The sequence below is a fragment of the Gallus gallus genome, chromosome 6 (genome assembly GCF_016699485.2).
Source record: "Gallus gallus isolate bGalGal1 chromosome 6, bGalGal1.mat.broiler.GRCg7b, whole genome shotgun sequence".
NCBI classification, from domain to species: Eukaryota; Metazoa; Chordata; class Aves; order Galliformes; family Phasianidae; genus Gallus; species Gallus gallus.
This window is the reverse complement of record NC_052537.1, coordinates 21,036,301-21,061,240: the sequence shown is the minus strand read 5'-3', so window position 1 is coordinate 21,061,240 and position 24,940 is coordinate 21,036,301. Positions and strand designations below refer to the sequence as shown.

Here is a 24,940-nt window from a genome sequence, read left to right as displayed (position 1 = left end):
TGCAGTTTCAGAATAGGCTTTATGCTAGATTGAACACCAAAAACTGCCAGTTGTTTTTATTTAAACTCTATTCAAGTTCATAGGAATTATATAAAATCTTACACTCATATATAGTTATATTTTATTACATAAAACTTAATGTCCAAGTCTCTAATATTATCAGACTCTGAGAAGCGCTGCCTCAATGCTGACTTGCAGGATGGGGCAAACTTTCATTCGAGTCACGTATGTCAAAATTATATACAGCTTCGGTCCATTCTGCAACATTCATAAATGTACATTTTCCATCTTCTGTTTTTAGAAAAGAAATAATGGAAAATTATGATGTAACACTTTTATCCAGTGAGTGGTATTAATACTTTGATTTCCACTGTTTGCATCATACTCTGAACTGTAAGGTGGAGTAAAGATGAGTTATTCCTCCAGTTGAATCCATATTCTAGCACAGTTTCTAGCTTTTAGAAAACATCTCGAAATAATGGTGCAGCAAAAATCAGTTCTAAAAGTGTTCTGTTATATGGTGGGAATACAGTTGAGGCAAAAGAGCCATCATTCATTTGATCTGTATTAGGAGTTACTCCACTGAAATACAACATCTGTTGAATGGAATGTAGCATAGCTCCCCCAAAAGCCATAATGCAACAATTTCATATTTGTAAATAGTTCTTCTTGCCAGAAATGTTCTGTCTTAGTGGTAGAACATTTTCAATTTTACTCCAAAAACTTTGTAGCTCTTCCAAAGCTTATCTGGAGGACACCTTTACCAACGGCTTGAAAGTCAAGCAGCTAATGTCAATTTCAAAGAACTTTATTGAAAGTGTTTCAGTTTATCGGTTGTTTTTAGCAGTTTTTTATTTTATCAGATTTATTTTTTCTTCCTCGTCGAAATGTCACAAATTTTCAAGTGTTCATTCTGTATTCAGAATGACCTCTGTGGCAGCTGATGCTCGAAATAGCCAAACCAAACCTCATGTCACATAAAGTGACATCGAGCCTCTAATGCGGTCACACCAGGAACCTCCAGCACAGTCTATCATTTCAAAGCAGCTGCTGAAATTCAGGTATTTTGTCTTGTGTATGTTCATTACTATGTATTAGTAAAGAAATGACACAGATTCTAATTATTTGTCTTGCAATCACAATAAAATAGTTCCAAAAGCAGGCTTTTACTAAGTAATAGTTGTCTTAATGGAAAGTATTATTCTACAAAGGCTCTTCTGCTGGGCAGCCACCTCCTGACTGAGACAGGGCTGTGCCTTATGCAGGAGAACAAGGCTGGAGAGAGGGAGGAACACTGTGCAGATAAGGCCTGCGTGTTCCTCCATCAGCAAACCACTGGCAGTTTGGCTGTACTGAAAACAGAGTGCAGTTAAGAAGACAGTCCCCATTTTCATGTGTTTCTAATTTGCTTTCAGAATTTGTTTGCGTGCACACGTGTGCGTGCCTTTCTGCAGTCCTGGCTGAAGGGTGAATTTTGGAGCAAAGCCTGAGGAAAAACCTTTGGGTATTTTCTTTTTTTAAATTAAAAGCATATTTTGTATGTTTTATGTAATTTGTTAAATCATTTGTTTGCAAATATTATTACAGAATAACACAATTAAAGACAAAATACCCCTTGATACATGACACTGCAGGTTTTAGGCAAGGAAATGCTGTACAGAATGCACACAGAAAACAAAGCCGAGTGTTCTGAGCATGGGTCCCAGGGCTGTACTGCTTTTTCTCCCTGATGTTAGCAGGATTGCCCAAGGCAGCTCACGCAGCTTTAGATCCCCCACTGTATAAAGTGAATAACACTTAGCATTTCACAGGGATGCGTGGAATTTAATGGTTACGCATCACTTTGAAGTTTAACTAATTTTTTTAACCCAAACAGGGGCTGTGTGCTGCTTGGCACTGCTGGGATCCACCCACATGATGACCTGCAGCAGTGTGCTGTCCTGCATTTGCTAGAGCAGGGCACAGCACGACCAACAGCAGCCACTTCTCACGGAGTGCTGGTGGGCTCTGACATACAAGAGAAAAAGGCAAACTCATGCATTCTTTACAGCACTTTTTGATTGGCTGAGAAGGTTAAGAAGGAACTGTGCTCCACAATCCCAGTCCAGTGCAGGAAAAAGCCGTTAGTTCAGCACAGCACTGAGGTCGGGCTCACCAATGAATGCTCCCTCCTGCAAAGCCAGATCTGCCTGCAGCACCTTGAGGGCTGTGCACTCAGATGGAACGTAAAGAAGATGGTGTGCCTCAGCCCTGGGCTGCACACTCAGCTTCCTCGGGATCTGCGTGCGACTTTGAACTTGTCCTCAAAGAGAGAAATCACATTAAAAGTTAAGTAGTAACATATATATTTTTAGGAATATCTAGGTGCATCATTTCTTCATGCTTCAGTTCTTCTTAGCCCACGGTGCATTACGAGGGTGCAGCTTCAGAACCGTTGTTCACAAGAGGACACGTGGAAATGGACAGCCCCACAGCCATGGTGGTATCTCCTTCCCTGCAGCACTCAGAGAAGCATCTGGGTGTTTGGTACAGAGCATCTGTACTGCTCTATCTGCCTTATGGTTCTCACAGTTAGGTGGGTTTTGGTTAACATTAATAAATGATGATGTGGTGTTTGGGTGCACATAGAACAAATCGGGAGCTCAGAAAGAGATGCCAAAAGCAACATTGCTGCAGTGTGCTATGGACCCCACTGCTGTGTGTTCAGGTCACAGGCACGCCTTAATCCTTTGCTGAGTCATGGATGTGGTGACTTCTCCAAAGTTTCCTCTCTGCAAAATGTATCACTTTCCTCTCAGTGCAGTATACCTTTTACTGGTGGAGTTTTGCAAGCTGAGAAAAAAATACGAACACATTGTGAAGGAAAAATTATATAGATGTTTTTTCCACTGGAATAATATGATGATAACTTTCCTGCACTTTCAAAAACAACTGGAAAAGCAGAGAGAAACTGGAAAAAGCTCCAATGGAAAGGTTCCTGCTGCCTGTGTGTTCAGGGGATAATTCATTGCCACTGCTGTAGTGCTGAAAATACATTGCATGATCAGTTCTAAAGGGCAACTGTGCCTCCAACACTGGGAATACATAAAGTATCAGCAACTGACCTTAGTTCAGGTCAGTATTCAGTACACTAAAAGAATAAATGAAAAGTATACAGATCATACAGAACATGAAGCGGAAAGCATCATTCATCTGAGCCTTGCTTTTTGCAGCTTGCTGTTGCAGCACCTCTTTTGGTAGTACTGTGCGCAGCCAATGCAATCCAAGCTGCACTGGTGGTGAGGGGAAGGCTGCGTGTTTTTTCAATAGCCAGGTTTCAGCCAACACATGCTGTGTTTCAGTAGAGGCCGATTCACGTTAACAGTTAACCACAGAATGGCTTGGTATGAAAGGGACCTCCAAGCCCATCCAGCTCCACCCCCCTGCCATGGGCTGGTGCCCCCCACCAGCCCCATCTAACCTGGCCCTGAGTGCCTCCAGGGATGGGGCACCCACAGTTCTGGACAGCAGTGCCAGGGCCTCACCTCCCTCTGAGTACAGAATTTCCTCCTAACACCTAACCTAAATCTCCCCTCTTTTAGTTTAAAGCCATTCTCCCTTGTCCGATCACTATCAGGACATTAACTAACAGATTCACCTCGGATTAGCTGTCTCTCACCTCTCGAGCAACGCCTGATTTGGACTCTGCGCTGCTAAAAGCACCACAGTGCTCCATCTCAGTGTTTTATCTCCTTTTTTCAATCACCGGTGCCCACAGGATGATGAGGGAACGAAACTGAATAGCACACCTACAGCCAGGCAGCAAACACAGTGATGCTGTGCCTGGCGTACCTTGTTAGGAAAAGCAGTGCAAAGTTTTGAAAGCAGGTAACTTCTACAGGCCTTCAGTGCACAATTTGGTCGACTTTTGGACACATTTCTTCAACTGCTGAATTATCCTCTCAGGACAACGACGCCTCTGAGGTAACGCGCAGCACACAGCCGCACTTCAGCTTTGGCCTTCGGGTTTGCGCTTCTCTCAGGGAGCAGCGTAGGGCTGCTGGCGTGAAGAGGGGTGTGTGAGCTGCGGGCTGCACGGCGCCGTGCCGCGACACGGAACGCACACAGCTTGGCTACGGGGATCGGTGCTCGCGGTGTAAAGGCGGCCAAAATAAAACTTCGTTATCTGTGAACAACGTTTGCCTCTTAAAAAAAAAAAAAAAAAAAAAAAAAAAAAAAAAAGTGAGAATGTTTCCTCCAGAACGAAACTTTATGAGACTTTTCTCACCGCACGGAACAGACCACGCGTGCAGACGAGAGGCGTTACCCCTCGGTGCGGATGGCGGCCGTGCAGCCCCCGTCCCTCTCACCCGCGGGGCACGGCACGGTACGGTACGGGGGCCGCGCTCGCTCCCGAAGCGGCCCTGAATGCAACCCTTGTTCGCACCGCTCGCGCCGCTCACCGGGCAGCGGCGTTGTGCTGGAGAGGGGGAAAAGCAAAAAGCAACAGGGAGCCGCGAGCGCAACTGCCGCCGCCGGGCGGGGGCTGCGGGGGGCGAGGGGCGCGCGCCGCATTCCGATGCGGTGAGGCACGCGGCCCCCGCCCCAGGGCTGAGGCGATGGCGCTGCGCCGCTCCCGCCCCGCGCGGCCGGAGCCGTTACTCAGCGGCTCGCGAACGGCGGGCGCCGAGGCGAGAGGTAGGGCCGTGACCGGCGGGGCGCGGGGGCAGCGTCCCGGCCGCAAGGATGCGCTCTGCGCCCGCCGAGTAACGCGGTGCTGCTGCTGAGCGGTGCCCGCAGGAGGCGCGAGGCTGTCCCGGGCGGGAAGAGCCGATGCGCGGACGCCGCTCGCGCTCCGTCGAGGCGGGAAGCGCGGGCGCACCGCCCGGCTCAGCGCGCCGTGAGGAGATTCCCACCGAACCTCCCCCGGGGATCCCTCCCGGAGGCCGAGTCGGCCGCCTCCGCTGCCCCGAGCGCCTTCCTCCTCGCTCCGTCCCTCCTCCGCCGACCCGGCGGGGCGGTCCGCGTCCGCAGCCCCCGCCCCCGTCCCGCAGCGGTAGGCGCTCGACTCGCTTCGCCGCCCCGGGCAGCGGCGGGGGCGGCCCCGTCCGGCAGAGAGCCGCGCGGCAGAGCTCCGTTGGAGTCCCCGGCGGTCCGTGGAGGAAGAGGATGCCGGGGCTGTAGTGAAAGGTGCGTGCCCTGCCCGCCCCGCACTGCCCTCGCGGCTGCCGCTCCGCTTTCGGCCATGTTCCCGGCCCCGCTATCGCGCCGCTCCGGGATCCCCTCCTCCGCCGGGAGGGCTCGAGGGAACCCCAAGCAGCAGCCTGGGGCGGGCTGCCCTCATCCTGCAGCCTGTAGTTGTTACGGCTCTCCCCTCGCTTTCCGTTTTAATTTTTATGGGGTTTTGCCCGTTGTGTCTGCTAGCCAGGGCCGGGGCTGTGCGCAGCGGGGTTCCTCCGGCGACGGGGCTGTCCGAGCAGCTGCGGGCGGTGCGGGAGAGCGCGGTCTCTGCGCCGGGAGCGAGGCGCTGCGTGTCGGCTCCGCGACGCGCTGCTGGGTGCCGCCAGCACAGGTGGTGCTGAGCTGAGCTCGCGGAGGTGGCTCAGAACTCTGCTAAAGGAGATGCAAGAGCTGCCAAGAACGGTACAGAAAGGAGTAAAAATTCCGCTATGCTTCTAGGAACAGTCGAATGTTGATTGTTTATTTGTTGAGGCACTCGTGTGAAGAGTAGAACTAATGCTGCTGTTGCGTTTGTGCGGCAAAAGTTTGCTAAATATTTGAATCCCATCCGTTTTATGTGTTCTTGTGTTTGGAAGGGGCTCAGAGAAGCCGCCAGCTGCGTGTGGAAGAGCCATGTAGCCATAACTGCAGAGCAGCCCCCATGTGTGGTTTAAGTCGTGCTTCCACACGCAGATAACCATCGTGATCCCTGCTACCTCATCCTGTGAAAGTCAGAGGCGAACAAGTGGTGTGTGATTGGTACAACACCTGAGCAGATCTGGGAGCAATCAACCAAGGTGAAACCAGAAACAGATGTGATGTTCCTTGTGTTAGGAAGTGTTTCGTGTTTTGAATGGCCAGTAAAACAATGCAGAGAGAAATTCTTATGTCATAAAGGACCACATGCAGTCTGTGCACAAAATAGCAAAGGTTTGCTGAAGTCGTTCTTAGGCATGTAAGCAGTTGATTCGTGTTCTGCCATTTGGAGGTGTTAATCTGGTGTGTTGTAATGAGCTCCTTTCTGTTTTCGCATGTGCTAGAGTTGGTTCTTAACGACTCTTTGTGGCCTCAGACTGGAGGGTGCCATTCCTGTCCGATCCATTGACGTTGATTCAGTGTGGTATGCAGTAACTGATACAAGTGCATTGTTCACACCAGGGCTCTGACCAGCTACTAGAGAAAAGAGAAAGTGAAGTCAAACTTTTAAGTCTGAGAAAGAGGAAGGCGCCACTACAGAATAAGAAGTTTCTGACAACTTTACCTGTTGGAAGTCATAGAACAAGATCATAGAACAAACCAATGAGGTAATTGGACGTTTGGGATATTTCTAAGATGTGGAAAAGAAATTCTCTATATTAAGATGATGCAAAGTAATGCTGTGAAGTAATTTGATGACTGCTTGTAAGTATCTGTAGAAGAAAGTATTTCTGGTGTCAAGGGACTGTTGTCCTTAAGAGGAATAAGAATATTGGGATCCAGTGACTAAAACCTGCACCACAATCCAGAATAGAAGCAGTGCGTTTATGAGGGACAGCAGTAGTGATACAATGGCTGGAAATGTCCAGCCTGAGATAGCAGCGCGCTTTTGGAGAAGAGCAGCTGTAGTTTAGTAATAGTTCTTGGATTTGAAATGAAAAAAGGAAGAGCTGAGTTGTAAAGGAGGCAAAAAGTAATCAATCTAATGAATCGATTTGCATAGGGATTTTTCATTGAAGATTGTTAAAGGTGATTTGTTTTATTCAGCTGGATTTACCTGCAGGTTTACAGAAGTTGTTCTTTATTGGTTGAAAAGAAGATAATCTTGAAAACAATAGGTTGGAACAAGGACTGTTGTTCAGTTCTCTGTTGTACGGCACCAACTACAACGTGGATGCTGGTTTATGACTGTGAGCCCTAAACTTTATAAATGACAATAATAGTACTATTAACAGTAATTCACTTCTTGTTTTGTGTACTATTTGAAAATTTGGGTGGCTCACATTGGAGTGAATCCCACGGCTCCAGCATGGGCAGACGTGCTGCCTCACCTGCTGGCTGTGCAACCACTCACGGTCTTATTTCAGCACACCCTACCGAGTGGTGCCCGTACCTTTAGTGTGCAGTCTGATTAATTTTTAAATAACACGTTTCATTGTGGCTTTGGTAAAGAAGGTTATTAGCGTGCCAGCATGAAATCCATGGTTTTCCTTAGGTTAATTCGGTCCCTTCTCGATCTGCCTTTAATCGCCTTTAGCAGGGAGCTGCCGCACGTGTGCTGGGGGACCTTCGTGGCTGAGTGCATGCTGCAGGAGAGCAGTGCCGCTTACTCTGCATTCTGCTCTGTTTGTCTTGGCAAACCTATGCATGTGTCTGCTCGTGGGTGGGGTTTCCACAGGGGAGGTTCTGCCAGAGGTTGGTCATATTTCACTCTCTCATTTTTGAGCAAAACTTCCATCTAGTGAGCTGCGATTTGTGTTTTAACAGTTGAGGGTGACTTGGTGACAGTGGCATTGGGAGCTCTCTTATATATAGCCCGCCCCCCCTCGCCCCAAACCTCCAGCCTTGTTCTTGAATTGAAGAACTTTTTTTCTTACTTGAAACATTGGAATTAATTTGTAGATACATCACTGTGGGATGAACACCTTTCCCTCAGTGGTCTCACACAGTCTGTTGCGCTGACATCTTTGCACAAAACATAATTAATGTCACTGATTTTAAACTAGGCCATCCACTGTACTCTCTTCTTAACTGCCCGGTCATTCATAAATAATCCACACGTTCCAGTGCTGTGTCTGCTTGCCATTGGTTGCTGAAAATGGGTGTGCTATCTGAGCTGGACGCACTGAGCTCAATGCTATCCTCTGTTCCCCAGAAGTACCCTTCCTTTAGGTTCCCCCACAGCTCTCAGATTTATGGGCTGTTGGAGACGGAGCCCCAGGTAGCGCTGGACTCTGTGACAGCTTAAATGCTCATGGAGCCTGGTAGAACCTTGGAGCAGGGTGGCAGAGCAGGCTTGAGTCCTGTGCAGGGAGGTGTGGTCTACAGGGCAGTATACTGACTGTCATATTCCACCCACAGTAGTCTGAGGCATAACTTCATACGTTAAATATGTAATCAGCTCTGGGATAGTTTTTATTCTACGCTGCTATCAGTAATTAATACTTAATAGTGTGGTACAGCATTTTAAGTGGAACAGCGCATTTCTAAAAACTGAATGTATCATTAGATTTTTTTAGTTGCTGTCCCACTTTATAAGTAACTAAAGAAACTGAAAATGCTGGAATGTTTCATTTTTGATTGTTCATACTCAATTTTATTTTTAATGGGACAGAGAAAGTGGAAAATCAGTGAGTGTAAAGGCAAAGCTGCCATTGCAAAACATTTATTTTTGGGGTAATGCTTTTATTCTATTAGTATGCACAAGTGCTGCATAACTGGCATCTAATAATAGTATGTTTTCTTAAACAGATGACTCTCCAGTTGCATTGACCTTGCCTTGTGTAGTGGGACCTTGCTGTCTGTAGTTTCAGACAATGCTCTGATGTGAAACCTCTCCTCCCACAGTATTTTTCTGCATCTGTGCTACAGCATACAGCAAGAATGCTGCCACAGTGATCTCTGGCATTTGAGGTTTTCGTTACACTGCATCTTCTTTCTAACATTTTTATAATGCATTCCTTTATTCCAAATACAAAGCTCTGTTGCTTGGAGTAGGTGACTTTCTTTTTGTAGCAGTGTGGGTATCTTTCAGCAGTATTAATTGAGCTTGGTTTCCCTTTGGAATGCAGCGAGATTAACAGGGCTCATGCAGCTGAGGAGCTGCTGCTTTCTCCAATACCAATAATTCATATTAAAGAACAACCTGTAGGTTTCCTCTTGCGGAGCTTCCTTGTTGTGAATGCCTCCTTTTAAGTTCCCTCAGGATTGCTGTGGTTGTTTTGTATTGCAGCTACCTACCAAATTGGAGGGGAAAAAGAAAACCCCGTGTTTTAATATTCAGGCTGAATTGCCTTCTGAAGATGATGTTCTGTTTTTGTTCTCATTTCATGTAGCGTTCATACTTTCAACACTTGTCAAAGATGTATTTCTAACCTGTTAGTTCTTCAATTCATGCATAAATGTATATTATAGTTGTTATTTTAGTGCATTTATAATCCGATTATTTTGTCATCGGGCAGAGATTTCTAAGAACCGGTTGGTATCTTTCAAACTTCTAGTAACTAAATTTCACACTTCTGATGATTTTCAAGTATATTCAATCTTCTGTGGAAATCTTTGTTCCTTCTGAAAGCTGTAGGAAACTATACTGCAGTATTCCTCACATGTAGTGCAGGTCTCTGCTCACTGTGCGTGCGCCCACGTTATTGCAGCAGGCTGGTGGGCCAAACCTGTCTCCCTGTTCCCTTCTGTAACTCGTGGCCACTCAGGAGCTATGCTTTTCTGTAAACGTCTGGGCTGCTTTTCTGTAATCGTCTGGAGTGGCAGAGGTGTTAAGAGTGCCAGGCAGATAATGCTTCTTGAACTCTTTCATATTGCAGTACTTTGCATTTTTTGGATGGAAAATACTTCTTAGTGAGGCTCCTTCAGAGCCCTTGAAATTTTTCACTGCAGCTGATACATTTGTGAATGGTCTGTTGTTTGCATGTTTTCCCCAGAGAACAAAGTGGGCATACAAGAGGCAGAGAACCTTTCATAATTACCTTTGCTTTGTTCCAGTTGCACCGTTTCTTTTTTACATCTTAGAAGTGAATTTATGGAAGAGGCAGCAGAAATGGGTACTATAAAATCAAACAAACAGCTGCTTGTAATGGAAATATTTTAATCCGAACGGCCGCTCAAGATGTTGCTGCTATAACTGATTTGAATATACATCTGTTCTTATTCCTGCGCTTTAATTCAGCGAAACAAAAACAAGAATTCTCTCTTTGGTGGTGGTGTTCTCTCAGTAGACACAGAAGTACAGAGGAACATATTAAAAAAATGACATCAACACGTGCCATTAACTAAAACCTCCAGGCAGTCCTGCTTAGACACAATCCCAGCATGAGTAACCTGAGTAATTTAAATATGTAAGACAAATTGTAGGGCTTTTTCTTTATTTACTTCATTTTCATGGGATGAATTTGGCAAGTAGCTGTGGCTGTGTCGTCATCGGTCGTTGTATAACAATTCTGCAGTTATCATCCAAATTAAACATACTAATCGTTTGAATGGTTCTGATGTCTACTGGTATGTAATGTGTAGACTCAGTGGTTCAGTTCCAAAACTGTGTGTTTGATTTTGTTTTCCTTTTGTTTGTTTTCAAAACGATCTGCTCTCCTTGTGAGATACAGAGGGCCCTTCTAAAAGGTGCTGCATAGTGCTCCCTGCACACCAGTAATCCTTCCGGTTTCGGACTTTGCTTCTGTTCTGCATGCTTTCCAATTTCACCTTTGTCTCCAAGGTGCCAAATCATGGGTCTTTTTATGCAGATTTAGATGCTCCCCAGGTGTGGCTGATACTAGTGTAGGGTGACACCCACTGATTCTTTTGTTCTTGGTACTTTTGGTTTGACATAACAGCAGCATGGTATTAGTACATTGCCAGTTGTACCTCAGGCTGTGATGAGTCACAGATTGCTTTCCACAAGAGAAAATTCAGTGGTTACACGCTGTCAGTTCCTGCAGTGTTAGCTCAAGCGCATGAAGTGATGAACACCTCTGTTTTCAGGGTGTGTTTCTGTGACCCATGCCTCAGTGGGCGTACCCTTGTGTTGCTGCAGAAGCTGTGTACAAAGAAGGGATCTGATCTGACACGGCTGACCACACATCCAACAAGCATGTCACTTAGCAGCACTGCTCCCGTTCTCCCCACAGGTCTGTCAGTGAGCCGGCATCCAGCCCAGCAGCTCTGCCATGCCTTCCTCCCGTTGTACAGAGGCTGCAGGATTTCTGAAAAAGCAGGATTATTCTAACTTATTGAGGCAGGAAAATTGGGCAGCTTTTTCTTTACTAGGCATTAGAACTGCTCTGTCTGTACACCCGACTCATGCCTAAAAGTGCTTTCCCTCCCATAATTTTGAAAGTATGGGCTTTTCTATACCATGTCCTAGAAACCTGCAAACCTTCCCATGTTTCACATGAATGGTTTATGGGATATGCCTCTGTTACAGATAAAGTTATAGAAAAGTTAGCATAATGATGTTACAATTCAATTAATTAATCAGTTTTAAAAGTGCCAGCTGCATGTATACAATTACCTCATATTTGAAATGTCATAGAATCATAGAGTCAAAGAATCGTAGAGTCAGAGAATTTTTTGAGTCAAAAAGTTTCCTGATTTTTATACTGGGTCAACATTATGACTTTTGCAATTCTTCTAAGCACGAGTAAACCTTGAGTCTGTGCTATGTCTGTCAAGGTATTTCTGGTTGGATTCTTCCTGCCTCTATTGGAAATTTTATTAGTTTAGCACAAATCCATGCCAGCATCCAACATTAGATACTGCTGTTTTTATTGCATTACTTATTCCATGTTGGCAGAAATACGATGTGTATAAAAGCAGTTTTTGCTATCCAGTTGCCTTTTGGTCCCCCTGTTAAAACACATTTCAGAGATAGTGTTTCAAGATTCCACTGCGGGGTTTGAACTAACTTGCAGTTTGAAACAAAAATGTTCATTGATTTTTATTTTATTTATTTTTTTTTAAGACACAGGAAGTTGAGGAGAAGGGTCCATTTTACTTAAGACAAACTTCCTTCTTGATACTTATCCAGAAAACATTTATAGATGAAGATGTAGAGTTGAAACTTGTTTGGGAACACAGCTGAACCCTGCAGTGTACTGCTCAATTGGTTCCGTTCTCATCTAGCTTTCCTGAAACCAAATGTAAGTTGAGTATGTCCATATAACCCTGGTTCCAGAATGTTGTGTTCATTAAGAATCGAGATTTAGTGGCTAATTTTGCTATGCAGCAACAGTATCAAGTTAATATTGTTCCTTCCTGTTAGTGTTGAGCAAATATTGTCAGCTACCAATCTAGTTGCACAGTTAAAACTTGATACTGCCTATATATATAGTAATGGAAACATTTAGGATTTGTTATGGAGACAGAACATTCTTATAAAATGTTAGTTTAGGGCCAGGGGTAAGAAGGTCTTATTAGTCTTCTAAGTTATTAAATGTATTATTCGTCTAGTGGTCTGCTGAAGTTCTTGTTCCAACAAATTCAGAGCTATAGCAAATGTTTTATTTATACCTCAATTTGTGTGTAACTCAGTCATCAGCTTTTGAGATGAAAGTGTTCTGCTTGTTGTCATTATGCTTGTGCAGCAAATTCTGTAACCCTCTTATATCTGAAAACTGTATGATATTCTGTGTAATAGGAGGTTTATAACTGAGAAAGATATGAGATCTTTTTATTTTAGGATTAATTTCTATAAGGCAATAGGAATATCTTGGAAATCAATGATTTAGGATGTATGTGGACCATTCCACTTTTCCATGATCAGGAAATGGTAAAACTTTAGATTTCTTTGGTAGAATTATAAAAATAGTAGATAATCTGTGATACTAGTCAGTGAATAACGCCTACAATTGAATTTCATTGTCGTATTTTTTTAGTCAACTCCAATCAAGTCCATTCCTGGGCTGTGCCAACAAACTGGTTTCATTATGAAGACTGTGTTGGCAGCACCAACTGTTAAATGCGCTGACTTCCAAACCCTTATTTTCCTCCCTGCCCTTCTGCAGTTAGTTTGGTTTAAAAATAGTAAATGTGAAACCTTACTATTATTCCAATTTTCCTGTTGTTTTCATAACTAAATGTTTTATTTGTAAAGATTTTAAGGATTATGAGTAATTCTATAGCAGTACAGCTAGGGACTTTGAGAAAAAGCGGTGTGTTTTCCAAGGCTGAGTACGTGACTGTAGGAATTAACAATACTGTGAAATCTGGTTAGAAATTAATTCTCCATACAATTTGAACTGTGATTCTGGATTTGCAAGCCAGGTCCAGTAGTGGTTTGCAGAAATAAACAATTCCCTGGACAGCAGGCCATAAAACAGGCCAGCGTTAAAATATGCAGTAACATCTTTCAAATGGCTGTATAGGCTACTCTGCCTGCCTGAATTCTTTTGCAGGATCCAATTTGTTACATGCGTTTTGAGTTTTGTCACCTGAGAGGCATAGGGAAAGTAGCAGTGGCTTTTCTGGGAGTCTTCGTGGCCACCCACCAGAGGGGCAATGTTTGTGTGTTCTCTTAGAATTTGGAATATGTCATTCTAATTTGGCAAAAGCAGCCTCCATGTTTGTGTCCCCCACGCTACTTTTGTTCCTCGTACTGTTTATTTTGTTGTGCAAGTTGATAATGTTTATCCTACTGGGAAGTTCTCTCAAGTTGGTTAGGTACGTAAAATTTGTTCTTAAGGCTAAAAATTCTGAGGCCAAAAGATAATGTAGAGCAGTTACCGTGGTGCAGCACTGCACTGTCCTGTGTCACAGCTTCTGTGTAGCCCTGACCTGCATCTCAGTTGAGTGCTTTGTAGAAAGCTGCTCAGGTTTGATTTACGGGTTAGTGGGAGAGTTGTAAAAATATCTTGAGGAAGGTAAGCAAGGAAAAACTATTTGATATAGCAGCATTTGAATTATGGTGACCAATAAAGTTCCTAATTTGTATGTGACTCATTCTTTGCTTTAAACTCATGTGCCTTCCCCTGACTTGATGTGGTGCTCTGATTACTTTCCTTTGTTTCATAACTCCATTCTCAGTCTTCTGTCAGCTTTTCTGTTTTCTCAAGCTGTAAGGACACTACTGAGAAGAGCTGGAAGCCATTAAGAAAGACGAATAAAAACAATTTTAATTTACATTTACCAAAATTCTTTTAAACATTTCAGGGGCATTTAAATTATTGATTTAATCGGGTCAAAAGCTTGATAGCCGCTACCTGACAGTCTCATGTTTTTCCCACGTTACTCATCATGCTTACAGTAAAGCTCTATTCCATCAGCAACCATATGCATCCCAGTAAAGGTTTTCAAGTTTGAATTGAGACAGACACTGTCTCAGCTCTTGGCCAGCAAATGCAAATCAAGTTGGCTGTGTTCCCTCTACTTGCCAGAAAAGCAAGAGAGCTGGGGCCCTTCCTCCATCAGCGAAAAGGGGAAGCTCTGATCTTTCTTCGAATGGGTTTTGCACACGTTGAGTCTGACCTAATCTCGGTAGAATTTGTCAGACTCTTGCTTGCTAGATGTGGGCCGAAGCCCCCAGGAAAACAGCTGTCATTTGCAGTGAACTCAAATAGCTCAATCTGTTCTTTCTCCTATGATATTGGTATGACAGTATTTCCTTCTTTCTAGTTAGTCTCAACATATCAATATAACATGCTATTTCTGCACTAATATTATGGTGGTTTTTTTTTGTTTGTTTTGTTTTTTTGCATGTTGTTTGACTCTGTTACAATTTCTAAAAATCTTGCTTCGTTTTTAAAAGTATTTGATGTGCACATAAATGTATAATTGAAAGATGTTGTTATTATCTTGTCCTATTGTGTGATGGAGTGTGGGCAGTTCCAATAGCTATTTTCTTACATGCAGAGCTTTAAAACTTTCAGTATTCAGATTATCTGATGGTGCATTAAATGGTGTGTGACAATATAAGATAATGTAAGATGAAGTATGAATATAAAGAGAAAAGGAAATTATCAGCAAAGTTTAGACTTATTTTAAAATATACCGGTACGTTGAAAGTTTAATTCATTATTATCCAACTTTTATCTAAGACATTAAAAATCAGAATCTTGAATTGTACAGTGATAATTTCTGAAATTTATTGCTAAATATGTTCTGTACATATATGTTAAGTTAGATGACAGGAAGTAACTGAGGCAATGGTGTGGAGATTCATATGTGACACAAAATAATATTGCTGCACTCAGAGTGTCAGGATTATGAAGACACGTGAGTTCGTTGTTAACAAGGATTCTGGAACTTTACAAATTTAGTAATCAATGTGCCAATAGTTAATTGATCTCAGACTTCTAAAAATTGGTTTGTGGCTGCAGAAGCACAAAGACAAGTGAAAACTTATTTTGTTAAAAAGGTAACTGCTGTTTGAACTGTACATGAGGAGCAAACAGGTTAACTGTGGCGCTTTTTGTGTGTTCTTCTTCACATAACTGCACTTCAGTATATATTGATGTGCAAAAAAATACCAATCCCTCCCTCCCCTGTCCCTCCCCTTAGAACTTACAGGATGCAGTGATCTGGAAAAGATCGTAACAGAAAAGGTCTGAGGGAACAGGTGACTGTTTTGAGGTGTGGCAGTAACATGCCTAAGAGGACAAATTAAGAATACATGATTTGAACTCTCAGGGGACAGGTTAGTCTGCTTTCATTTACCTGTGCTGCTTTTGTGTGGTTTTTTTTTTTTCGTAAGTCATTTACTATTATCCACGAACTCTGTTCTAGATTTCTGGGTAGTGTTACTTTCCTTGTATATGATCTGCTTCTTCCTTGTTGGCTTCTCAAGGTCCAATGTCCAGCAGGTAGTTGGAAGGACTGGTAAAATTAGTGCTGCAGAAGGTAGCATCATTGAGTTATCATCCTAAAATAATTTCCCTACTTATCTTCAATGAATTTGACAGGTTGTGGCATGGAGCTAATACACATTGCATTAAAAAGTGGTTTGAGATGATTGCTTTTACGCTGTTTTGAAACATTACATTCGGTGTTTTTGTTGTGGGCAAAGCGCTGTTACTAGCATGAGCAGTTTTTTCTTTCTCTTTTGTTTTTTGAAAGCAGTGTGGATTGCAAGATTACACAGACCGTTAGTTTTGATTGCTGCCTTGCCTTTCCTCAGGGATCTCTTTTCGTTCCAGATACTGCTTCATAACCCCTTCAGCTGCTTGCCAAGGTCACTGATCATTCCAGCCATCAGTTCTGCAGGTGAATTTAGGTATCTAGTGCACGGAATTCTTTCCTTACATGAAGCCATTATTGCCATCTTGCACCAGAGAAGCCAGATTACAAGGCTTGAGCTACTCTTTATCTTCCATTTTGTCACCCAAATATCAGCCTGATAGTGTTTGGTTGCGTATTTCAAAATAACCTCCTCATCACCATTCTTGGCCTTCCCACTGCTGGTGACGTACAGATGTGTTATGTTCAGTGAACAGTGTCACTACATCACAGATTTCTTCAAATGCTTCTTATCATTTGCCACGAGAACATGGTTCTAGCTTACAGTGAGGTCCAAGACCTCCTGCCTGGGGCTGCAGGGGAGAGCTGCGGGAGGACACGTGGGTCTATCAGCAGATCCTGAGGGCAGCACAAGCTGGTAGTTGGTCTAATGTCAGTCTGATGAGCTTGGTCGGAATGTCAGAAGTAGTGCAGAATAGGGCCACGTTAGCTTGGGAGGCAGCTCAGCTTGAGTTGGGGGACGAGCCTGAGCTGAAATGGCCAGTGGGAGTGCTGTGGGGGTTGTGGGTGCAGCTGCTTGCAGCACTAAGGACATGGTGAACTCAGGGCCTTGTCGCTCTTTCTGAAAGATACCTGTTATGAACCTGCCCAGGTTAACATCCTCTATCTTTGTGTTACTTGCAGCATTGGTTTGTCATTATAATATTGAAATAATATACAGAAAAAGTAGTTTTTATCTCCATTAACTGTTACAGCCGAAATAACCTTGAGCATTTCAGCATGCATGCACAAGTTCATTATCTTTTACAGTACTTTTTGTGGTTTGTTTCACTGGCTTATTTAACTGTGGCATTCCCTTTTTTTTGCTGGATCTTGAGATACACATCAGGCATATGAATAGGCATTCTAAGATCCCTTTGGGCTAGGTATATTAAGTAATATGTTAGCAACAAGGGTGTGCAATCAAATGGATGTAAGCTAATCTTTCTATTTGGCTGAGAAACGGTAGCCTGTATATGTAACAGTCATTTAACATAATATCTTATGTCCATATGCCTAGGTAATTAGAACGTATCTACTATATCTAGTTGAGGGAAAAGAACAACATTCCCTAGTAGCATTTCCAGATTTTAATGAAGCAGTGTTATTTGGATATGGGCAGAGTCTCTGGCACAAACCACTGCTTATGTCAAAATAAAAAAGGGTGTTCCAGAGGAGGAAGTGTCCTTTTCCAAGTAATGACTGCGTTTTTTAGCCTGGTTTCTTATGGAAACGACTTTACAAAGGTCACACTGTGTCATTATGTCTTTCCTGCCAACTTTTGAACTTAGCCTGTAGCAATCAGTTTCATTACAAAAGTGCCTGTTCTCAAGGATGCTAGATAACAGATTTCATATTGATGTTATTCAGGTACAGATGTTCTGTAAATCATTCTGGCTGTGAAGAGGTTGCTCTAATGAGAGGTGTCCATTCTAAGAAAGCAGAGGATCTGGGTAGGAGAAAATCCTTAGTAATACCCCAATTGTAAGAACCGCTTTGGTTAGAGCAGGCATCTCTTTAGATAGCTTAATTGTTTGACTTAGAGAAATCCTCAGAAAGCCAGAATTTGCTCCTTTTAGAAGTAGCTTATGTATGTGATACTGTGTTCTGTTGTTTCTAACTAATGTGTGTTCTCCAGGAACATCAGGCATCCCCTGAAATACTTGTTCATTAATTTTACCGGGAACTTCACTACTTAAAGTTTACCTTCCATTTATTCAGCTGAAAGTACGTGAACTTTTAAGAAATGTGACAAACAAGTGATTGTTTGTGTGAGATAAGTATAGAATTAGCTTGTGGCACACATTCTTGTCCCAGCTAACTATATTATGAAGACTGAAGTAGACTAAAGGTCTGGGATAAAGTCCCATCTTATCAAGGGAGAGGATTTTCATGCTTAGAATTCCAAATTCTTACTATTCATGAAGCTAGAAGTTGACTGTACTACCCAGGAGTGAGTTGTTTTATGATGGCTGCGCTTAAGTTGAACATTTGCTTAAGGGTTATCTTTTTCTCCCAAAAGAAAGGATGAAGCCCAGGTGTGCCGCAGTAAGTCACTGGAAGTACGTTAGAGTCTCACAAGCAGATGGAAATACTTAAGAGCCTACTTCCATAGAGACTCAGAAAGATAACCAAGAAAAGCAATATACCTGCAATTGTTTAGAAGGGATACAATAATTCACTGCAATTATTTTTGAACATCCTCAAATAGAGGGTTGCATAAATGCATAATAATTATATATGGAAACACTCTACCCTGGTCTTCAGAACTGTCTCCTTCAAATAGGTTAAGCTGTTCAAGAAATGCAGGCAGAACTTAAGGAGTGTGAAGTTTCTGTGAACAGAGAATTTTCTTCATGTATAGTTCCATTTATCTTGGAGGGAATAACTGTATTTATAAAGAAACTTCCTACTTGTCATACAGAAGTATTCAGTTGTCTACCTACTCATTTATACCTTTTCACTTGCAGATTATTTTTAATTTTATTTGAAACATACTGGGATTCCAGTTTTAATGGACTTAGTTTTATTATAGCTATGACAGCTCAGCAGTAATATATTATTACTCAAGTAAAAATTTTAATAGGAGTACTGTAGCTTAGCACAATGTGAATAAAAGTGTTAGTGGGGTTTGTAGAAGATAAACTGTAGTGATTTAATGCATCTCTAGCATGCCATCAGACTGTTAGTAGTTAGAAATATTTTTATTACAGGTTTGTTCTGTTCTCATCATGTGGCTAGAATTATAGTGGTGTATATGCAGGACTGTGATAGAGGGGATAGTGAGAAGGCCTGGGTGCTTGCATGAGAAAATGCAATGAGGAATAAGAAACAAGGCTAGGAACCTGAGGTATTTTTGTTTCTCATTGTGTGACCTGGTTTGGAATAATTTTAAAACTTCAGCAAGATGATAGTTTTCATGGTAATGTACTGTTATATTTTACTAAAATATGTCACTACCTCTTCATATCCTTTAGGAGCATGGCTTCCCATTGCGCAGAAGTGCTACATGATGGAAAGGCTATATACCAGCAGCACTTTATTGTTCTGGGACTAGATTATGGAATCATAGAATGCCCTGAGTTGGAACGGACCCATGAGGGTCATTGAATCTAACTCCTGAAAGGGGATTGCCAGAGCTGGAGTTTTCTGCTTGGAGGGGCAGGGTTTTCTGCCTTGTGATGCCAACTTCTCTGGTACCCCTTCAGGACAGGGAAGGATGAGAAATAATAGTGCTGATACGGTTTCAAGGCATCCTTACCTTGAGCCTGAAGTATTGCTTGGTTGCAAGCTGCTACGCCAAGACTTGTAGATCCTCAGAATTAATGCTTGTTCTTGCGGTATCCGGGTAAAGAAGTGTGCTGCTGTAAGAAACCAGTGTGCATGTTTCTTTCACTTGGGTGCCTGTGCAGGGAGAAGCCTTACTTGGCTTACTTGCCATAGATGTTGCTCCATACAGAGCTTTGAGTCTGGCTGGCACGTTGTAAAGTCCCAGCCCTGCCCGTGTCCGAAAAGCTCAGTGTGAGGTATGTCTGGGCTGGTGGCACTAACTTCTAAAGGCTTGAAAAAACTGACTTTGACAAACACTGTCCTTTGGCTAAGGTGATATCCATGAAAGCATCACAAATGGAGTATACCGTGTTTACAAGTGATACTTATTGTTGTAAACAGTTAACATTTCAAAGTGACAGATTTTGAATCTGATAACCAGATTTCAGAACAATTATGCTTGCGTGCAAGTGTTCTGTTTTGTATTAACGTTTTGAGGCCACAGCAATGACTGACAAATGAGAGGAAATATGTGCAATCAATCTTCCCATACTTACTGTTTGTGTCTTGATGAAAATCGTTGTCATTTGTATTCTAACGGAAACACCGTTTGCAGTATTTTTAAGGTAATTTGTATTTGAGATTGATTGTGCATAAAACTCCTCCACATCCTCTTCTTTCTTTCTGCTTGCCGGACTTCTTATTAACCTAATCAGTAGAAGATTCTTCTGTTATTTTCCAAAACATTTTACGTTAGTGAACGAACTGACTGTGCTTTGTTTACTGAGGAGAATCTGCATAAATTGACTACAAAACCACATGAATGAATAAGTGTACATGGAGAACTTGGCAACTTGTTAAAGCATAGAACAAAGATTATGAATGGTGGCATTGAATCCAGAACCACAAAATCCTCAAAGGTAGACAAAGCCTTGAAACGGGATGATAGCTGCATTATTTCCTTATTCGAAGCTGTAGGCGTTTCAAAGGATTTGAAAGAATGATTATTGGTTCTGAAGTCCACACACATCAGTGCTGTGAGAATGCCATTTGCTGTTCATTTCAGATCTGTGCAAGACCCGGGGTGGGCCTGAGTGAATGAGGCAGTTTTGATCTTTTGTCGTTAAGGATGTATTATTACTAGATTGCGTTAATCCCTTTTTTAATGACAGTTAATTTTGTGGATACCTGCTTGAGGTAGAAAGAGACAAAGGTGTTACTTGCCCTTTTCTTTTTGTGTTGTGGCCAGGGCACATCTTCCTTCATAGTAGTTTAGTTCAGGGCGGCTAAACCAAAGTTAAAAAGAAATTAGGAAAAGGTAGTTTATTCAGACACTGGGAAGCAGTGTTGGGGTTTCTGGTGTTTTCGCACTAAAAAGATACCTCTCTAGAGAGTCTGTAAAGTCAGGTAAGAAGGAAGTAGGGACAGTCAGCAGTAGAGCTCATATGCTTAAAAAATAAAAAAAAGTAGCAGATGTACAGTGATTGAATTATGAAGTGCTTAAATAGAACTTCCCTACTAAACTTGTCCATATTAGATCATGTAAGCCTTGAAGAGCTGAGGCTTGAAGGGATGTCAGGAAATCCCCCTGTGCTGAGGCAAAATTAGGTGTCAGACACTTAACATCTCCCAGTTCTGTACCATCAAGGCTTATTGAATTTACCAGTAATCTGACTTGAAAGTTCGTAATAGCAGTGCTGACTGGAACCAGATCCAGCAGATACCACCTGAAATGTGTTGTGAGCTTTTGGCCTTTGTTTAAAACTGTGTAAGGACCAGTTAAATGTGATCTAATGTACACTTACTATTTGAAGGAAGGAATACAGGCATAAAATATTTGTCTTCTCTGTGTCATAAATCTCTTTTCCTGCCTTTTAAGTAATGGATCTTTCCTTATGGTCTCTTCTTTATTGTATCCTATTTGTTAGTGGTAACTTATGTTGATTTTACCTCTCAGATTTTTATGCTTACATGCAGTTATTTTTAGGATGTATTTTGATGACTAGTTAAAACTATCTCAATGTGAGATGCTGTGTATACATTCCTATATTGGTCTTGGATTCTCCGTGTTCTCACTGCCTTGTGCTTGGGCTGTTTTTGTCAACTCATATGATGATGTGAGTGGCACCAGATGATTGTGGTTGTGGAGGAAGACTCTTCCCTTTCTCATTGGCTCACTCCTTTAGATCTGTTTATTCCTGTCCCTGAAGGAGTTCACATTCAGGAGACAGGGAAAATGCTTTGTTTAAGGTGATAGGGAATGAGGAACCAGCTAATCTGCTGGAGCCTGCCAGTTGACTGTCTTACACCTCAGATCTCATTTTTAATCTTGTCCTTTTTTGCATTCTTGGCATGGTTGCTTTTGATTTCTTAGATCTTGAAATTCTGATGCACTGGTCCTTTTTTCTTTTACCTGATTTTTAAAATCTCTTACTAGTATTTTACTAGTAAGTATAGTAGTAATTGTTATTACTGTTTCCTGTTTTTCTTTTTGCATAAACATTATTTGTCTATCCTTTATATGTGTTCGATTGTCAGTTGTCTTGTACTCTTTGTAAGATTTTTGTTATAGATTCTACTGTTTTCCCTTTTCCTGAGGGAACTTAGTGCTCTGAAATCCTTTTCATCTGCTCCAGACCGTTTTTAGAGTTGCAGAAAGTGTGTTCCAGAAATACTTGGTTGAAGATGGAGAGGGATAATCTCACTTTTAATGGTTAGAGTCATGCATTTCAGATGTGAGGACTCATCAGAGAGTTGATGATGAAATTACTGCTTTCGAGAATTAGGTCATTTAGCATGAATTTCAAGTAACCACTGAACAGAGTTTACTTAAATGCATAATTTCAGATCTGTAAAGAACTGACACTGACAGCAAGGTGAACTTCTATCACAGGTTCTCTCAGTGCTTCTCCTCATACAAAAACTAAGGTTCTGTAAAGAAATACAGCTTGGAGCTGGAATCTGGCAGGAGCTTCAGATTCTGCCTGACGCAGTGATGAATGATGAGGCGGTTGAAGGTTCACCATCTGGCAACCATTTGTGTAGCGTGAGACATCTAATACTAGATCATGTTTAGATAAGTATTCTAGAAATTAGAAAAAAAGCCTCTCTAACTTGACGTGGGTATATAAATACTGTTGTTCTTTGAGATTTTTTTGCTGTTGTTGAAACACAGACACTGGTGGTAAATCTGAGGTTCTGCACGATGCTTTGTGCCAAGTAAAATGTTGTTATAACTTGCCTCCAACTGTTCAAATAGGGTTTGTGCACATCTTGAATGATTTTTAAGAGCCTGACTATTTCTTCATTACTGTTCCCCGTGGTTCCTTGGGCAGAAGAGAGTTTTAGAAAACTGATGGTGACACATTGTTGTCCTGCTCTTATGCTTGTCTGTTCTGCTTGTTTCTGAGATAAGACACTAAACTAAAAAGTAGTAACATGTGTGATACAGGATAAAAGGGTAAATTAAAGAGGAGTCAATAAATGTGGTTTTCTTACTCCTTTCAAGAACTTTGTCTGGGAAAAAGCTGTAGCTTATTTACTTCTTAAAAAAAAAAAAAAAAACAGACTGAATAAACTCATTTTTATTGCTAATGTGCAGTCATGATATACAAACAACCTTTCTCATGAATCAGTTGTTTCCTTAAGAGCTTAAACTGAGATTACATTGTTTAAACACAGTTTTCTGGGTGGCGTGAGATAATGATTTACGGTTTTGTATCCACTTAACCCGTGCCAAATTTTTCCACTAGTTTACTGTTTCCCAAGAATCTCATTCTCACTGATTTCTTATACCATGTGCATTGCATCCACATGTATTAATTTGCCAAAACTCAATTTAGGATTAATAGTCACCATACACACAAAACGTATAGGACGAAAGTTGCTGGAATAGTGTCCCAGCACAGCCTTTGAAGAAGCGAAGATTTTTCAGGCAGCTTGCATTTGCCCTTCAGCTGTCTTGAATTACCTTTCATCCCACTCTAGTAGCACTTTGCCCATGGAAACCATTGGTATGCGCCTTGTTCTCTCACATGTGTCAGTCCCCCTTTTTCTCTACACCCTTGGCCCCTACCAGGCATTCACCCACTTCTCCATAAATCTCCCACAGCATCACAAATACTGAATTGAGTTTGGCATCTCTGGCAACATGCAACTTCTCTGAATAATCCTCATCTTTACTACGAGGCCCATAGCCCTGCTTTGCCACTGACAGAGTTTCTGCTTCTTCCCGCAGTGCAGACAGCATCTTCAACTACTGAGCTAATCATCTTTTCCCTGACAGCCTAGCGTCTAAAGGCTCTCCAGTGTACCATACTGTGTGACTGTTCTGATCCTTTAGATACCTTTACTCAGGCTAAATAGCACAGTAAATCTTTACATACTCTATTATTTTCTCTGAGACAGAATTTCTGTTGATTTCAGAAGGAAATTAGCTTGAATAAGGAATTAAAGGTTAAACTGATACCAGTTTTATAGTCTCTCATTATTCTGGCAGTGTGTTTTACCTAGTCTGCTGTGATCTTTAATCCCAAATAGCTGGAGAGTTAGGAATTATTAAATAGTATTAAAAATAATTAAAAATAATAATGAGAACTGGCTTGAACTTTTAGTCTTAAAGTGTATGCAGCAGTGGAAAAAAAAAAAGTAGGCAAATTGGTTTTGTGTCCTGTGTTTTCAGGCTTAATATATTTTGTGAATGTGTGTGCTGAAAGGTCATCACTTTGTTTATTTTCATTATTCCTATGTCTTTGTTGGCTGACCTATGAATCCAAGATGATTCACTAATGCTGGATCTAGTTTCTTATATTTTTACTTTCCTTTTCTGAGTAGAAGGAGCGCGTTAAGTTTCTGACATAACTTAAGCCTTGTAAAATGAACCAGCATAGTTATTAATGGATTTCGTCAGCTAATCTACTGGCTTTAGGAAATATTAGCATGTGTTGAATACAGTGCAGGTTTAATCATCTAGTTCATGTGCATTTAAATGCAGATTTAGCTGTGAATTCAGTGTGCTTTGAGCTGAATGGGCAACAGGAAAATATGGTTTTGAATAATTTTATATGAAAATACACTTACATATTTGAGGTTTTTATACAAGGATCTAGGCTTTGACCACCCATATGCAGGTATGCAGATAGGGGAAGGCATAGGGAGTGAAAATTCTGCAATTTTACAGTAAGTTGCAAAATACTGTTTTATTGGTTGAGCTTATGAGTTTTACACTTGATAACATTTATAGCGCTATTAACATACTTCATAACGTGTCTAATGAATTCCACCAGTTTAAGGAATTTGCTGGGCATGCTGAAGTGAATTCTCTTGATTACAGTGGAAAGCAGAAACTGAGAGGAGAGTAATGGAGGACATATGAAACCCTTGTCATCTGTTAAGCAGAGCTCAGTTTGAGATATTTTTGCAGTTGTCCATAGATCAGAGGCATCTATGATTACGCTTTTTACTTGCTGTTTTATGAGATTTTAACATAGCCATGCACTAGATAGCTTTTCTCTTACTCTAGTGATTTTAGGCTCAGGGTGGTTTTAGACATCATAGC

General features: G+C 41.8%; 2 protein-coding genes across 9 annotated transcripts in view; one reads left to right on the top strand and one right to left on the bottom strand.

Moving 5' to 3' along the window:
* On the bottom strand, window positions 1–23,632 carry LOC112532697 (protein SPT2 homolog). The gene is made up of 2 exons (XM_025151913.2): window positions 23,459–23,632; window positions 1–5,239 (listed from the first exon to the last, which is right to left on the bottom strand). The coding sequence occupies exons 1-2, from the start codon at window positions 23,630–23,632 to the stop codon at window positions 4,439–4,441; spliced, it is 975 nt and encodes a 324-aa protein (XP_025007681.2). The 3' UTR covers window positions 1–4,438.
* PLCE1 (phospholipase C epsilon 1) overlaps window positions 5,064–24,940 on the top strand; it is a 147,242-nt gene continuing 127,365 nt past the window's right edge. For 7 of the 8 annotated variants that reach the window (XR_005861015.2, XM_015288858.4, XM_040703083.2 and 4 more), the window contains exon 1: window positions 5,064–5,169. The gene's annotated coding sequence lies outside the window, so the exon portion shown is untranslated. Of the gene's footprint in view, window positions 5,170–6,357; window positions 6,504–24,940 lie in introns of all 8 variants that reach the window. The other variant, XM_040703079.2, reaches the window with a different exon arrangement.

Excerpts from the sequence above, each read along its gene's own strand:
- LOC112532697 (XM_025151913.2), bottom strand. The coding sequence starts at position 23,632 with ATGCTGTCTGCACTGCGGGAAGAAGCAGAAACTCTGTCAGTGGCAAAG. Across the intron at positions 5,240-23,458 it reads GAGAAGTGGGTGAATGCCTG|CGGGGCCGGGAACATGGCCG; the intron begins GTAGGGGCCAAG and ends GCGGCGCGATAG.